We start from the raw sequence: 16457 nt of genomic DNA, 5'->3' as shown, positions 1-16457 counted from the left end.
GAATCTTGGATAGTCATATAAACCCGGAACAACATTTTTTTCTCTGAGAAAGTGATTTTATCCACAGATTGTTTCTGACTTATAACTGCTTGATATGAAGTGTACAGGGTGCCTCAACGATAGAGTAAAGTAAGTTAAGGCTTAACCGGTATTTTTCGCCTCAAAACTCTCATCGTCTCTTCTATAGGAACTTGCCAAAAGTTGCAGTGCAGGAAGCAACTTTTTTCTAACGGAGCACCCGATATTTTCTTTCATTTTTGAGTTTCTATGTAAATTCCAATTGCTTTTTGTTATGCAAAATATGAACGAAAAGTGGATAGTTTTTGAGCTATTCGGATTTAACGATGCAACTTCGTATTTTCATGGTTTTGGTAGGTAAAGCGAAAATTTCTCCGTCGTCTTCAGACACAAAATTTCGAAATTTGGCAGCAGAAAGGACCGATGCTAGCGCATCTTCAGACTCAAAAACTCACTTATTTTAAAGGGCACACCCCGTATATTGATAGTGATATTTGCCCAAACAAAAATTTCGTTTTGGCTTAATTCTTCCTATTGCCTATTTTCGGTAAAATTCGATTTGAAAAAGTGAGCATTTGATCTTCAAAGTACGTTAATTTGGACGATTGTTATGACCGCCCTGTAGTTTCGAAGACAAATATTTAACGAACCAAATATTAATAGTATTAGTCCTTTTCCTAATTTCAAAATTTTGTGCGTAAATACGACGGAGAACTTTTCATTTCATCAACACCATAAAATCGTTAAAACTGAATAACTAAAAAACTATCCAATTTTCTTCAATATTTTCTATAACAGAAAGTTACATAAGAATTCAAAAATGAAATAAAATATAGAGTGTTCCATTAGAGAAAAGTGTATAATCGGAAAAAAAATTTAATGCACGTTTACTATCTTAAATTAATTTTTAGCAAATGCCGTTTCACGAAAAACGATTAACGGCATTAATTACTGTTGATCGTTTTTGCATAAAGTCTGCTACCGAATTGTATAAAACAGCTTTTCTAAGCCTGGGCTCAGTCCGGTGATTGAATCAAATCTAAGCAAACCGGACTGCACGTCTCGAGAATAATGCCCTTTAATCAGTCAGTTAAATTTATCCCAGTCAGGTATCCGTAAATCGCATTCCTAGTCTTATGCCAATAAATAACATCAGTCTAAAAGCGAACCGATCTGGATTTGTCCAAACGATGTTGTGGTCTCTTTAGAAACTTTTGTAATCGATGCTTTASAAATGAGCAGMAAACCACGAWAWGTTTGCCTCARAAACACTTTCCTTCACGGGAATTTTAAATCTGTACTGATTTTTCAGCGCAAGTTTAGCCATAAAACACTCAATTCCATACATAGAAAAACGTATTTTACGACTCCTAAAATGTGACTAGTACGTGAGAAAATGTGCGAAGAGTAAATGAACTCAACAATACGACCCAACTACCTGTGCATTTTTGGTTCCCAGAAATGCAACAGGGCTCGTTTCGGTCAGGGGCGGATCCAGCTTTCGAGCCAGGGGGGGTCAAGTAGTAGAAATTCAGACTTTTGTTGTGTATGAAATTAGAAAAATTATCGTTAGTCGTTATAAACCCAGAACAAATTGGTGGTCATGACCCCCATGATTTGGTCTGGTACCAAGAAATTGGATTTCTTCGGTTTTCTCTCCTCATATTGTTGTGTTGACGTTAGTGAGCAGTTCTATTCTCATGAACCAATCAAATATTTCAAGGCCGATGGTTCCAACGCCACGATGGGTACCAATTAGGGCAAACAAAAACATTCAGAAATAAAATCGACGACTCAATGCTGTGGTCACAGTAGAAGAAATGAATGATTTTCAACGTTGTTTTTTGATTCATTTGGTGTTGAAAATTTCCAGACGATGGAATTGAGTTTTTGACTAGTGACTCACTGAAATTTAAGGCAATTTTCCAATTGTGGGAAGTTGCAGGTTGAAATCCTTTTGTACCTTCGGGTAAATGCTCAGGTAAATTTTGTCTGGTAATCTTGACCCTTTACATTGTCGTTTTTACTGTCCTCTTGCAAATGGTGTTCCTTAACTCAATTTCACTTATTGTATGGGTTCTTCAATGCTCTATCCAGAGATAGAAAAACTGGTGTTTTTGGCTCAAATGCTTTTTCAAACATGACGAAAAATGCGGCGTTATGTTTGAGTCAAACCTACTTGTTATCTTGAAATTTTTGCTTTTTTATGGAAACTGCCTACATTCCCCAAGTGACGCTATCCTCCGTAAATGGGATATTTAGTGCTCTGTCCAGTGGGTACAAACGAGCAAACTGGCTCAATTTGCGACGGAGTTATGAGCCAAAATGTGGCGTAATGTATGAAATTGCGGCTTTATCAGGCTCCCAAATGTGCGATGTGCAAAAGTTGCTTTTGTCTGAAAACTGCCACCATTTCATAACTCGAGTTCCACTTAGTGAATGGGGTTTTTAATTGTCTCTCCAGTGGTGGAAAAACGTGCTCTGTAGCTCAAATGGTTTGTGAGATATTTTGCCAAAACTGCTTATAACTAATAGTTATCTGGAAATGTTAGCTGCATGTTTCTTAGGTTCCACTTTATAAATGTGCCCTTTGCAGTGGTGCAGAAGCGCGGCAGCTCGGTTTGCTACTGAAATATAGAGAAAGTTTGACCTAATCTTGCTTGTTATACAAAAAAGTGTGTTATAAAAATTACACTGTTTGTGTGAAGACTGCGTCTATATTCTAACGAAGGTTCCATTAAACCTCCACTCGTTGCTTCCCAATCATGCCCAAAAGGACAAGGAGTTTCAAGAAACTGCACATTTTCTGCCTTCTTCACATGTCTGCTTTTTGGGCCAGTTTTCGTGTTTCTTTGCAGAAAATCTCTTTTTTATATAGTTTGCTGATATTTTCGCACATTAAAAATAACCAATATTCAGACACAGATCCTTGCTGGCTTGTCTTGACTATTTTTAAATTTTTTGGCAACCAAAAGTTTGATTTTCTCTTTCTTTAATGTATCACTTCCTACCGCCTTCCTCTGCTACATTGCAAGTTGGCCTGCCAATATCCTGCGGGAATTGGAAAAGAACGTTAATTTGCTTTAATAAATTGTCCAGAGAAAACACATGACTAATGGCCTGCGCAAAACCTGGCATGCACCGAATGTGAACTGAATTATTGTGAATTTTATTAGTTGTAAGTACGTTTAGGTTTCATGCGGTATAATTGGATTTTTCTGCAAAGGGCATTTAATCCCATTGGAAAGCCGGTCGGATGGATGACAAGGCATGTTTTAAAAGTTCTCCAGGGCTTTAAGGGAGATTTTGCCAATCTAATCAGAAAACCGCTCAACTCAGCCATTAATAACGTTTTTATATATTGTCAGTATAATTAGACTTTTTGAACGCGATGAATTTCCAGGCCTCGAAGGGCCAGTGGAACAAAAGCGATCGGAAATTTTAAAGAGTTTTTTGTTGATTTTTAATCCAGTTTCCAACAGAAACCTTCCTCGTTGTCTTTTAACGCGCTTGGCCTGTCGATTTTCTCAACTCTAATCATTCCTGTTCTTTTCCGTCCACTTAGCCACACAATAAATTATTTTGCCAACTGGTTTCGAAACGCGTTATCGCCTCATTACATCGAGCCAAGCTTTATGTTTTTGCATTTACGCCAAAAAGGACAAAACGCTGCTTGTTTTGCCTTTGGGCGCCTGCACATTTCGATCGAAATTCTGTATTATTTCGCATAACTCTCATTTTGTTCAGGTTTTTCTTTTCACTATAAACTGTCTCAATTGCTGTGTACTTACTCACTTTTCTAATGCATCTGGTTTTTCTTTGAATTAGTAAGTAATTTCTGAAGGAAACCTTCAATGTCCATTTGCTTTATGTGTTCAGCCGTCTAAACATATTTCTCGGCTGGTCATTGGACCCGTTTTCTTCCTTTGAACTACAAACACTTAGACCGCGAATACCAGAAACGCGGCACTAAATAAAAATATTTTCCTGCCACTTAATCCTTCTCATCTTGTTCAGCAAGTTCTCAAGCATTTTTCCAATTCACCGTAAAGACGAGGGCTCGCCAACTAATGGGGCCTTTCCCCATTTTCTTTCTTACGTTGAAAATAAAAAGGATTATCGTAAGGCCCTTGGAATCCCAGATGGATAATCCGCCAGAGCGATTTGGCATTTTGGGCGATTTGTGATATACGTAAAACGGATATTGAGTTTGCCATTTTTATGAAAGTGAATCGACTACGAAGGTTCCAAAATCGAGCCAAACTGTTCCACGGGAAAACAAATTTTGGAAAATTGCCCCTAACTCGTTTGCAATTTTTTCTGTTTCACATTTTCCAGATAATTCAATTACGCTAAAATGACCATAAATATTTGTTGCCTCGATTTGCATGTGCCTAATGGCGATGTTTTCCTCTGAATAGGGCACGTAATTTAATCGTAGCGTGATAAGCTGGCAAGCATGCACCTCATTTGCTAAATTGTGGAAATATGCACCTAACCAGAAAAAGTAGCGGATATAGAGGGTAATAGCCCGCAAATGGAATGCAAGCGTTCATGCAACCATGCAAACTGCCTTTTTTACTCCCATTAATTGGGTCTTAGCACTCGGGTCTCATTTATAATTGATCCAAGTTGATCTGGCACTGTGATTGGTGATAGTGATTTAAATCTGCCGCCTATTTACTTTTTAATTCCAAATCAAATTCATTCCTGGGCTTCAGTCATTTATTGTCTCTATTTATCAATCAAAATACGTTTCGGTGTATTTTTCCACCATCATCAGTTTTTATGTGTAGCGTTGTTGCTGCTTTAAGCCTTGGCATGCGTTTTACAAAATTAATTTGATTTGGAATTGAAACACAGTCAGGAAAGTATATACAATTTACTTTTTAAGGCGAATAAATAATATTCAAAGAACGCCTATTTCTTCATGCCATTAATATGAATAGTTTGCGTCTGAACGGTGAGAAATGGCCAAAAAATACATATGGCGTGTTAAAAGCATTTTTGTGTTTAAACAGCACACCCAAATTTTCTTTTTGGGAAAAGTTGATTTTTTAGAAACTTTAGGAGAGGCAGACCCGCATTTTTCGTTTCCTTTCTTCAAAGTAGCATTGGATTTTTACTCTATGGGCCCTTCAAACCATAAATATGCTCAAAATGTCTTTAGCAGCACTGTGCGATCATAAACCGACTCGATAAATGCAAAATTTCGGTGATTTAATTGACTTTTGGGCAAATTTTTGCAAATTTCTGAACAATTTGACAATGATTATGCAATTCAATGACAGGCCAAATTTAACAGCACGTTCAGGTAGTAACATTCGACATACTGCTATCGAATCGGTCCCAAAACTCCACTTGAAGCACTGAACTTAGTCAATGAAGTATGTCGTTGCCCAACTCATATTGTCAGTTCAATGGTTTTAGCTAAAGTGAAACAGTGCGTATTTTTCTCCTAATCAAAGCAAGAAGTTAGCAATTTTTTGAACGTTTTCTGAACCGTTTTGTGCAAATTTCTTAAGCGCTATTGGGTATTTTAAGGCAAAAAGTAAAAAATCGACTTGAATAGTTGGTGTCATTTTGACGTTTAATGTCAGTGTGGGTCAGTTGAGTTGTATGCCAAAGCCTGCAAGACATACGGCGTGATAAACAACAACAAAAATAAAAATTTGGCAGAATTTTTGGAAATGCAATTCAACTATTAACAATATACACACCTTATAAATTTCCCTTTACCAACAAGTTTTCGTATTGACGTTTCTTGTGGAAATACAGTTTTTGGCCACTTTTCACTCCACGTTTTCTAAATCTATATTTTATTTGTATTAGATTCTTTGAAGGCCTGATGTTCTGGATAATTACCGGATTTTCGACAAATGATCAAAGTGAAAAATTTCAAATGACAAACTAATTTTTGCAAATGAAAACCGAATAAAGCGAGAGAAAATGTCAAAGTTGAAACGTGTTTTGTTGACTCGTGTGCAACTTTTACTTTTTCAACGTGCACCTGAAATATGTGGCTTAGCTTTAACTATACAGGGTGATGTTTGAGTTGCTTTTTAGACGCGCATTTCTGACATAATTTTAATCAAAATTTATAATCAGTAACCATGCAGATATTTGTTGACAGATGTCAATTTGAAATAAGTTTGATGTCAAAAGTCGATGTCTTGAAAACCTAAAATGTATATCGGGCTTGGATGTTTGGAGCTTTAATTTTCTTAAATCTATAACCGAATTACTGATTAAATTATTATACTCTTATCTTTCCTGGGTCTCAGTCAAAGTGTGAAGCAAAAATTTTGAATATTGTTTATTTTATTACGTTTCGGCGAGACATTTCATCATCAGAGACAATCCATCATCAGATTTAAAATTTACACAAACTCATAATTGGTAAATATTAACGTTTTTTTAGGTCTTTGCCTTCTCGAAACCTTAAATTTGTCTGTGTTTTTTTAAATAAAACAAGCAAATTTAAGGTTGCTCAAATACTCAATAAAATAGAAACGTATGCATGAATAGCTGCTGGTGCATTTTCTACTTGAACCGAACGTTTCGCTTTCAGTCGAATGCAATGAATTTACCTTATGAATGAACCAATGAATTAACTTCTTATTGCAGGATGCAATGAAATCCACTTTTGTGCGCTATTTATGCGCTTCAGTATATTTTCGACTGAAAGCCAAGTAAATGCGCTCTTTGGCTTGGATTAGCATAAGCATTAGCAAATCTAATCGAGTCGCTGCAACCAGTAGGTCAAACTGAAAGCAAACTGCCAAAAGTCGGCAACTTTCCACCAGCATTTGAGCAGTTTAATCGGCTGAAATATTTACAAAAGGAACTTTTGGCATACAAACGGTGTCCAGAAAAAGACTATTCGGTGTTCATTTTTATCCGAATCTTTCTGTTTTGCTGTACCGTGCATACTCAATCTTTACATACGTCTTTATCCTACACCCTAGACAGTTATGGAATAAACTCATTTTTTTCGGAAACAAATAACCCGTTTCTAAATTTCGCAATTGATTGCCAAAAGCTACAGAGTATCAGTATGGCTCAATTTAAAATCGTTGCGCAATATCCAATAAATTCGATTTTATAGCTGAAAACAGACGGGGGCTTTCGAATAATGCGGTAGAGAGAGCAACGGAAATTGTAATTGGCAGTATGGAATCTAAAATAGGTCTACAATTAATGGGTAATGGTTAAGGCGAAGATACCCAGGTAGCTCGCTTAATTTAACGGGAGAAATCTGAAATGGTTTGGTATTATTGAACGATTGCGATCAAGGTTGACTGGCGAAGAATTATTAATAAGGAGTGGATGAACAATAACAATCACACGAAAAAACTGGGTTGACTTGACCGAGCTTGATGTAGAAATGTGCCCATTTGGGTTTATCTAAAAAATCAGCATGCTTCAATGAACAAGAATCTTTGCGAATAAGTGAAATTTCAATTTTCTGGTAGCAAAATGCATACTCAGCCCTGATGGCTTCAAACTCAACCTGATGGCCTTTCATGCCATTTTCTCGCCCCATAAGTTTAATATCGGATCGAATAAACCGATTTGTAATTAAAATTAAATCGCTGTGCTTAATTGACTGACCACCGCAGATCTGATACTGGACGGGTACGCGTAATTGGATTGGAAAAAGACCATTTGTTAGTGCAACGGTTCAGAAATTGCTTAAATGGTGCACATTCAGTTTCCACATTGCCAGTGCTTATTCGATCGACGCCAGTAAAGTTTCATCAACGTTCAATTTAAAAGGGACTTTTTGTCGCAAATAACGCGTCGAGAAAGCTGAAGTTGCGTAAAGCGTTAATGCCTGATTATGCAGTTTTTAAAATTCGACCAAAATACCCGCACCACACAATAGCGTGCGAAATATCCTCCGATGCTTCTTAATCTATTATTTTGCTGTGTAGGAGTTTATTTATAACTTTTGTTCTCTAAATTGCGTCATTTCAACACCTGCTGTTTAATGGATAAAAGAGTGTGGACTCGCATCAACGCACTTAATTTCTTGTGTAACCAAAAAAAAACGGAAATATTGTCCGTGTATGTTTTGCATGATAAATTTATGCATTTGCGCCCATTATTATGATCATAGAAGGTGTCCTAAAAGTACTTCATACCACGATTACATTCTGATATAAAGATATCTGAACAAACTTCTACTAAACAAAATTTGTTCTGCTTGTGATGGTTTTGAAGGAAACTAGCTGTGGATTTCTTCCTGCTTCAGGCTCATATTTTGATAAAGCTACAACGCTTTGGCCAAGTGACGAATTATAAAGTATCTTGGTAGAAAAAGTGGATAACTTTTTCTTCGTTGATGGATTCCATTCAACAGTCTTCTGTTTCCTTCAATCGTGAAGCTATCTCGATTTTTCCGATTCTAATGAAAGATTTGTCTCAATCTTCATGCTCAGATGCGGTTCATGCACCATGGAGCTGCTGCCCGTTTAAGTAATAATTTTCCATACAAGTGGATTGGAAGAAGAGGAACAGACGCTCGTGTCAAATGGCCTCCCAGATTCCCAAGCTTAAAGCTACTAGATTTTTTTTTGTTTGGGGAGCTTTGAAAAAATCAAGTTTAGGCACTCACTCCTGACGATGGAGGCACTTACTGAGAATCAAATCCACATTTTTTCGAAGAATTTTTGCTATTTATAGCGGGGCGCCAAAGGCCATTTGAGCGAGAAAAGCTCGTAGTACGAGATTGATCCTGTGCGTGTGAAACACCCTGTATAACACAAAAAATCTATAACCTGACCAAATAAATTGCTTGTAATCGCGTTCTGAACAATCCATTTGAAAAATGAATATGTAAGAATTTGAAAATAATTGCTATAAATTTCAGTCGCTTTGTGTTACGCGCTGTAATTACTTAACACGCATTAAGCCAACAATTAACTCATGTCTACAGGAATTCTTTGGTAAACATTTCCACATTAGATTTGGGGTTTATTATCCCGACGAATGATGTGTTTGTAATATTATTTTATACAATTAAGAAGTCGTTTAATGCAGGCGACGTTCGTATCGAAAAAGTATTTGTTTAAATGACTGTTTGTGTGCTTCTAATGGAAGTAATAATCACTGTTGATATTCGAAGCAATTTCCGTTAGTTGCATTAATGTAAATCACCCCTTCACTATTGGTGTAAATTTCTTCAGTCAATGCCGTTTTACAACTGGAACAGTAATTTCAGGTCGAAGTGAATGCAACTGTTGGAACGAAAATGAATGATCATTGAAACTAACAAGGAATAAAAATGAAACGGCTCCACTGTACAATTTCACACATTCACTTCATTAATTAGTGTCACTCCCATTTAGAAACGTTATAACTGTTTACTGGCTGAGTAAAAGTGAAAATACCGTACAAGGCAGCAATAATATTTGTATTATCACTGCGCATTGCTGATCATTTATTCATATTCACTTCGCGTTGATTTTTTCTGTGAGGGTTTCAAAATTATCATGGGAAAATCATTAATAATTAAGCCTCAGAAACAGTAGTGAGAACAGGAGGTACGATTTATTCCCATTAACCCAAATATCCAGGAAAACCTCTACTTAACTAGCGTCATTATCTTGGAGTTTACCAACCCGTAAAATAACTTTCCCGATTTTATTGCTTGCCTAAACCCGGCCATAAATTAGGCAAAATATCAGCAGGGAACGGTTGCGATAAAAGCAACTTTTTAAAAATAGGTAACAAAGTAAACGGAAGTTGTCGTGAAGTTTACGGTGCCGCAGCCTCTTTGGGACTGGCATTACTGAAATAACTTTCTCTGGAAAAATGACAAAAGGAAACGACGTTATTTGATGTTTTCGCGTTCGAGAAAATGTATCTAAAACGCTGGGAATGTTTGTAGGAAATACCAGTCGACGGTTTTCTTCGTTCAGTTTCTTTAGGAAGCAATTAGTTTTCAAATTATTCATAAAAAAACAAAACCCTTTGCAAGTTATTGCCTATTGCCATTGAACGTACACGTTGGCTTTAAGTGGCATAGTACGATAAAATTGTTCTATATAGTTCAGAAAATGCCTGAAGTTCTTCGGTTCAAATGCACAGTGGGAACGCAATAATTAAAGTACGCTTACAAAATTGCGCATTCTTTCATTAAAATTACATTCGCTGGCATGCGGCGCATAATTGAAATTCCCTGCCAATTTATCCGATTAGGCTCATTATTTCTTGTTTAATGGGCAAATATTTCCAACGACAATGATACACGTTGAACTACATTTGCTCACACTGAAGTGAAAAGTGCTGATAAAAACAAACTGAATAATAATAACACTTAAAAGATATTTTTTTACAAAAGAATATAAATGTTTGCATTTTAAAAACGCTTGAGGTTATCAAAGCAGTTTCGTTTTATTTTGTCATTCTATACAGATTTTATTCACTCTGTCCCCTTTACGCTCTCACTGTATTATTCGTGAAGGGGAAGACAAGAATGCAAGGTGGAAATATTTAAATTTTAAATGTTTGTTTGATACGTGTGAAGCTTTGATATTGCATACATTTAGAGGATCGCGCAAATATAAACGATCATAAAACATGAAAGAGGATGAATAGTTTAATTAAAAGCCTCGCTAGGAGGTAGTGAAATATTTCATGCGACTTTTCAACTATTCAGGATTGTGCATGTGTATTCTTCCAAAGCTCAAACAATGCATTCCTGTTGGTATTCTCTCTTCAGTCAAGCTATAAGAAGGAATTCTGCGCTCTGAGACTCGCAATGTACGGGTTTATGTACGCCTACTTATGCATTAAATTTCCATTCGCATTTTTCTTTTGTCTGCCGGTATTTTGAATACAATTTAAGGTTTTATAACCTTTGGTATGCCAAAGTTTATTGCCACAAAGACTCAATGTTATCGGCCGTTATTCGAGACGAGACCAACTATGTGTAGTACGATTTTCGTAAAATTTTTGCCCCAATGATAATGCTTAATGTTCATTACGATAATTTATTGTTCTGTTTGGTTTCAGTTCGTATCACAGCAAGCTATTAGAGTAATTGCTATTGATGACCTTAAGTAGATAACGTATTAATAGACTTAGGGAAATCAATAACGTGAATGTTTATGCAAATGTTTGCCGATAGCAGATGGATGAGGAAGCGGCAATCAGAGTTTTGAAGAGAAAGTTGATGCTAAAATGCGAAAGAAATCAAACAAACAATGAATTATTAATTTAGAAAAATTTTCCGAAGACATTAGCATAGCGTTAATCACTCAATGCTAAAGTTCGAAATGGAGCAAATGGAAGACGAGGACAAATACTTTAAAATAAATCACCGAAAGCTCTCCGATGATGATCTAATTTGCGCACTGATGTGTTGTTGTTTCAAATTGAATTTCTACAATTGCCTGCTTCTACAGGGTGGCTCCACGTTAGGTTGCCAAATTATAATTCCATAAACATTGCAAAAAAACTACGAATTGTTTAACTGGCGGAGAGCAATAAGGCAAAAAGTATACAAAATGCTAGGTTTCATAGATACAAGTGCCTACATGTGTTTTTAAGTTTACGACTCTTTCTAAGTTTTGTTTGAATCTGTGTTAATTTCAAGTGTGTTTTGCTTCATTGCTGTCATTTTCTCAGATGAAAAAGTTTGCAAATTGTGCAGAGAATTCAACTTTTTCGACGAAACGATTTTTCTTAAATCTTTTAGTACACTCACTCCGAAAACACTTGGAAAAATGAATGTGAAATCGATAGTCAGTAGTAGAATAGTTTTGTTAATTTTTCACAAATTACAATCTAATCGCATCCCAAATGGGGCAATTTATATCGGCTTCAATCGTTTGCGTTTAGTAATCAGTGGACTTCTTCCATTAATCCCCCATAAGAACCGGTTTCGAGTGGCCATAAAAACCCCGGAAATCTGTTTCATCTTAAGAACTAATTTCTATTTTTATGAACAACTTGCAGTGAATTACTAGGTAGGAGCTGAGTTAGCGGCACACCGATTTGCTCGTTATTTTTAGCTTGAATGAATAATAAGGGAAACGCTAACGTAAACTGGTGCGTGATGATAATGTCGGGTTGTTACCGAAATATGTCCAACCATTTGGTCAGCGGGCAATGGACCAATTAGTTGACAACCTTGAGACGAATCTAATCGATTTCTTCAAGTTCAAACTGCGTGGTTACATACGCATTTGGGGTTGCGAGTTGCGGAAATTTTCAGGAAACTATTAATATCGGCCTGTCGTGTTCCCACAGAACTCTTTCCAGGACAAATGAGTCTCGCCTTCCGGTAGAAGCGAGTACATGAACGTCTGTGTTGATAAACATTGAGGGAGTGCCGTCTGAAAGGGAGTCAGTTAAATTTATGTAGTTCAGCTTAATTGCCTGAAATTGACGCGACTTAATGCGGAGTTTGTCTGCGGGTTATTGGCTCAAGCCCTTAATCGCTCTAAGTGAGAGCCGGTTGGGCTCTGAATTGCTCAAAATCGCAGGTTTTACTGCTTCGGATTCTGGGGCGATACTAATTTTAATTGCATTTAACCAGTTTCAATCAGCTAGGTCGCTTTGTCATGATTCATACAAGTAGAATTATGATTTTTGTTTGCCAGCCTTGATGCTTCTATCTCGTTTTCACTGTCTGGTGATGGAACGTTTCCATGCAAGATTTATTTTCGAAAGAAACGAGGGAACGTTGTTGAAAAATTGAGTGCTGTAGGCGCGAGGAAAAATGGCCAGTTCTTCAAGTTACCGACGGAAATATTTGTTTGTTTCTCACAGCTTTCCCGTAAAATATTGTCGCCGAAGTCATGAACATCAAATACTTCTTACGATTCCAATGCGCTGGTGTTTCCAGCAGCAATGAACTATTGAAGTTTTCACTCTTTTTGGAGCATTGTCAGGCTTAATTAGCAGGGAAACAACTGATTTTGGCCTTCACACATGCCTGTTTTCTTCGCAAATGGTCTAGTGATTTCATGGGAACACCTTTGTTGCTCCTCATTTTATTTAGTGTCGGATTAATGCAACCGGGAGCGGTGAACCATGAGAAATAGTCAAGACATGAACTCTTTTGGTTCGTTGCTAGATAAATTGAAGCATGAATCAGGACAACTTAAGAAAATGCAAATAAAAACAATGTTTTTTTAAGTATCAGATAAATTTATTGTTGATTAATTATCAATTTATATGCTTATTTTGATTTGTATGTGCGTTTTTTTCGACTCAACGTCACTTAGTTTCCAATAAGCCCATCACCTAATTTTTTCCTAAAATTTTGAGTTCTTTTATACTACTTAACCGATTTTAATATATTTTTTACAATTTGTAGCTTAATTTATTGGCTATTATTTTAAGGGCACAGCGTGCCTGCGTTACAGTTTTAGCGAAAATGTAGTCAAAAGGCGCAATTTCAAAGAGTTGATAAAGTTGATTCTGTAAAAGTTCAAAAAGTTTCTCAAAAGCCAAAAAATGATCGTCTGGCGTTCAATTTGTAATCATAATATGAAAATTACTCCAGTTTACAGTAATTTAATAATTTCAAGTCAAACAAATTGCATGGTAATACAGTGGCGTAAAATCAGTTAAGCGACTTTACTTTGTTATAAGAACAACAGGCGATTAGTTACCATATATCATTGAGTGTAACGCTGACTGTAACACTAAACGGTTTTTTTGTGTTCTGGACTGGCAGCTGCAATGGCTGTCGAAGAAAGAAGTCTGAAATACCAACCGATTTAGTCACAGGTATTTAAGTGCCAGCCCATTAAAGTGGTATCTACGATATTTTATCTTAAAGGCTTTGAAATATCCAGGTAGTTAAAGTAGCATAATTTCATAATTTGTCTTTAACGGAATTGAGCCTGTTTAGACTGAAATTTAAAGCGATTTAGTTGTGGAGTGAAGGAAATTAATCTATCGCTTCGCTTCTAATGAGTTCGATACTTGGGAATGTTTTAACGTGTTTAAAGTTGCATTTTTTTACTCCATTGATTTGAAAAACATTGTGGTCCCCTGATCACCTTGATGTTAGCACGGATGCCATAAATTCGCCCATCGTCTTACCTGGTCAGCGTGGGTTTAAACGAAATTCGTTAACCTTGGCACTGACTTTGGCAAAAATACTCGGATGCTTTAATTGCATTTTTAAATGGGCAAACCGCACAAGAACAAACCGTAATAATCACATCAAAAATACAAGTCAAGTCGCCAATTTTGTCAGGTCTTTAACACTCTTTATTGCGAAAGTTTATGTCTGTTATTAATTAATTAAAATATAATTTTCTAGTTTCAAGACTAAGTATCTATACATGTCTCACCTTATTCTTCAAGTACTTCGAATCCCTGCTTAGTATTTTGTTGCATGGATTCGCACCAATTAAAACAATGTATTTTGATATGTTTTGAAACAAAAGCCCAAGGTTTGCTGTTGCAGTATTCCCGTAAATATCGAAAAGGTCATTAGCCGGGTGAATGAAAACATGTTTTGACAACAACAGCAACCAGTCTCTTCGACGAAGATGCAGAAATTGCGAATTGAAGAAAGAAATCAAGGTCGAAACTGGAAGCGGCACGACTGGCTTTTTTCTTTATTATAATGGTCGCCCGGTTTCTGAAGCACGTGGTTTTTAAACGTCTTCTTTGGCATTCAACATTTTCACTTTCAGCCGTCTGTTTTTAATCCTAAGGAAGAAATCGTCGGTTGAAGATCTTGAACGCTCAAAAGAAGAAAAAGAAACTTCTAGCATGTTTTTCAATGAGTTCGGTGCATTGCTCGCGTCCTTGAGCTGAAAATGATGTAAAATTTAAGACATTTTGAAAAAATTTCAATTTTTCCAAAAAATCCACCCTTGGTAAAACGTCGACCAAAAATCAAAATTTCACATGCGTGTTTTCTGAGCTCAATCGATTCCTTTCGACGTAAGAAGGTCACAAATGTGCATTTATAAAGCGTTTAGATCAATGATGGGGAAGAAATTGTCGGTTAAAGAACGTGAACCCTCAAAAAACGCTTAAAATGTGCCGAAAATGTCTTGTTTCGGATCTGAAACTTCTCGGAGAAAGCATGCATTTTTTTTTGTTTCAGGAGCGAGGCTGGGAATACAAACAAATATGTGTAACGCGAGTGCCAGGATTTGGATTCGGAATTGCTGTGTCTGGAGGGCGAGACAATCCTCACTTTGCCTCGGGCGATCCCAGTATTGCAGTTAGCGACGTTTTAGCTGCTGGTCCAGCTGAGCGATTATTACAGTAACAAAACACCCCACTAGAAAAAGCGAGCAAACTAACGAAAAAAGCATTTTTCCAGAGTGAACGACCGCATCATTTCAGTGAACGGAATCTCGCTGCAAAATGTGGACTACGCCACTGCAGTGCAAGTGTTAAGAGACAGCGGTGATACCGTAACGCTGGTGATCAAGAGACGAACTCTTCAGCTCTCTCATGGACACAGCGCGTCCTACAGCGGGCCTCCGCCTCTTGCTGCTTTGGGAGTCAGCCCGCCGCCTCCCAGTAAAGTCACCATAACGAAATCCTCAAAAAAAGAAGGTGGCACATCTTTTAATTGACCGTGAGGAAATGGCGCTAATCCACTGTTCCAGATTTTGGCATCGTGTTAGGATGCAAGCTGTTCATCAAGGAAATTTCGTCGAAAACCCGAGACCAGCTCCTCAACACCAATCAGTCGTTAGACGTGGGGAGTTTTGTGACTAAAATCAACAACGCCAACTGCAACGATGTGATGTCTTTGAAAGAGGCGAAGAAGATCATCGACAGCTGCAAGGATAAGTTGCATATCACTGTTGCCAGGGACTTTGCTGGACCTCCCACTCCCTTCCATCAAGCTCAAAGCTCTGTAAGCACTACTGGAGCGGTTAATAACTTCTATAAAGGTATTCATATCCCTGGGTTCTGCATCAGACGGTCCTTCACTCCTGCTGTTTCAGGCAACGATTTTCTAACATCATCGAGTCAGAGCTATTCCAACCAGAACCTATACGTGCAACCACCCACTCGTAACCCAAACCTCAACCAGAACGGGTCATCTTTCGACGAAAAGGCCGATCCCATGTTAGGTAAAGGGTTTTTTTTCGATTTGCTGGGCCCGAAAGGTTATTTGAAATAAATTTCAGCTAGTGGCCCCAATTCTTTAAACGACGAAAAGTCCAATTTAGCTCCCAGAGGGCGATCGAGGGGGCCTTTGTCTGAGGCAAATCTCAACCAACTGGACAACAGAAACAGCATAGCTGGATATGGAAGGTCCAAAGGAGGGAGGGAGGAACCTCCTCGGCCTCCTCCACCTAGAGTAGAAGGTAGATATTTGAGGATTTTCTGCTGAAACGATAGCAAATTTAATTGGTTATTGTTTAGATTACTATAGCTCACGGAGGCAACTGTATGAAGAGGATCCGATAATACAGAAGGCAAAGCAGCCAATG

General features: G+C 37.3%; 1 protein-coding gene across 6 annotated transcripts in view; it reads left to right on the top strand.

Moving 5' to 3' along the window:
- LOC109545296 (tight junction protein ZO-1) overlaps positions 1 to 16457 on the top strand; it is a 33420-nt gene that overhangs the window by 6127 nt on the left and 10836 nt on the right. For all 6 annotated transcript variants that reach the window (XM_048664197.1, XM_048664195.1, XM_048664194.1 and 3 more), the window contains exons 2-7: positions 15107 to 15270; positions 15329 to 15567; positions 15621 to 15911; positions 15966 to 16094; positions 16152 to 16331; positions 16390 to 16456. In XM_048664197.1, coding sequence (XP_048520154.1) covers positions 15107 to 15270; positions 15329 to 15567; positions 15621 to 15911; positions 15966 to 16094; positions 16152 to 16331; positions 16390 to 16456 — 1070 coding nt within the window. The remainder of the gene's footprint in view (positions 1 to 15106; positions 15271 to 15328; positions 15568 to 15620; positions 15912 to 15965; positions 16095 to 16151; positions 16332 to 16389; position 16457) is intronic.

Source organism: Dendroctonus ponderosae, unplaced genomic scaffold (genome assembly GCF_020466585.1).
Source record: "Dendroctonus ponderosae isolate FM_Combo_2020 unplaced genomic scaffold, Dpon_F_20191213v2 Dpon_F_20191213_2, whole genome shotgun sequence".
Taxonomy (NCBI): domain Eukaryota; kingdom Metazoa; phylum Arthropoda; class Insecta; order Coleoptera; family Curculionidae; genus Dendroctonus; species Dendroctonus ponderosae.
Note: the sequence above shows the minus strand (reverse complement) of the source record. Positions and strands in the feature narration are given on the sequence as shown.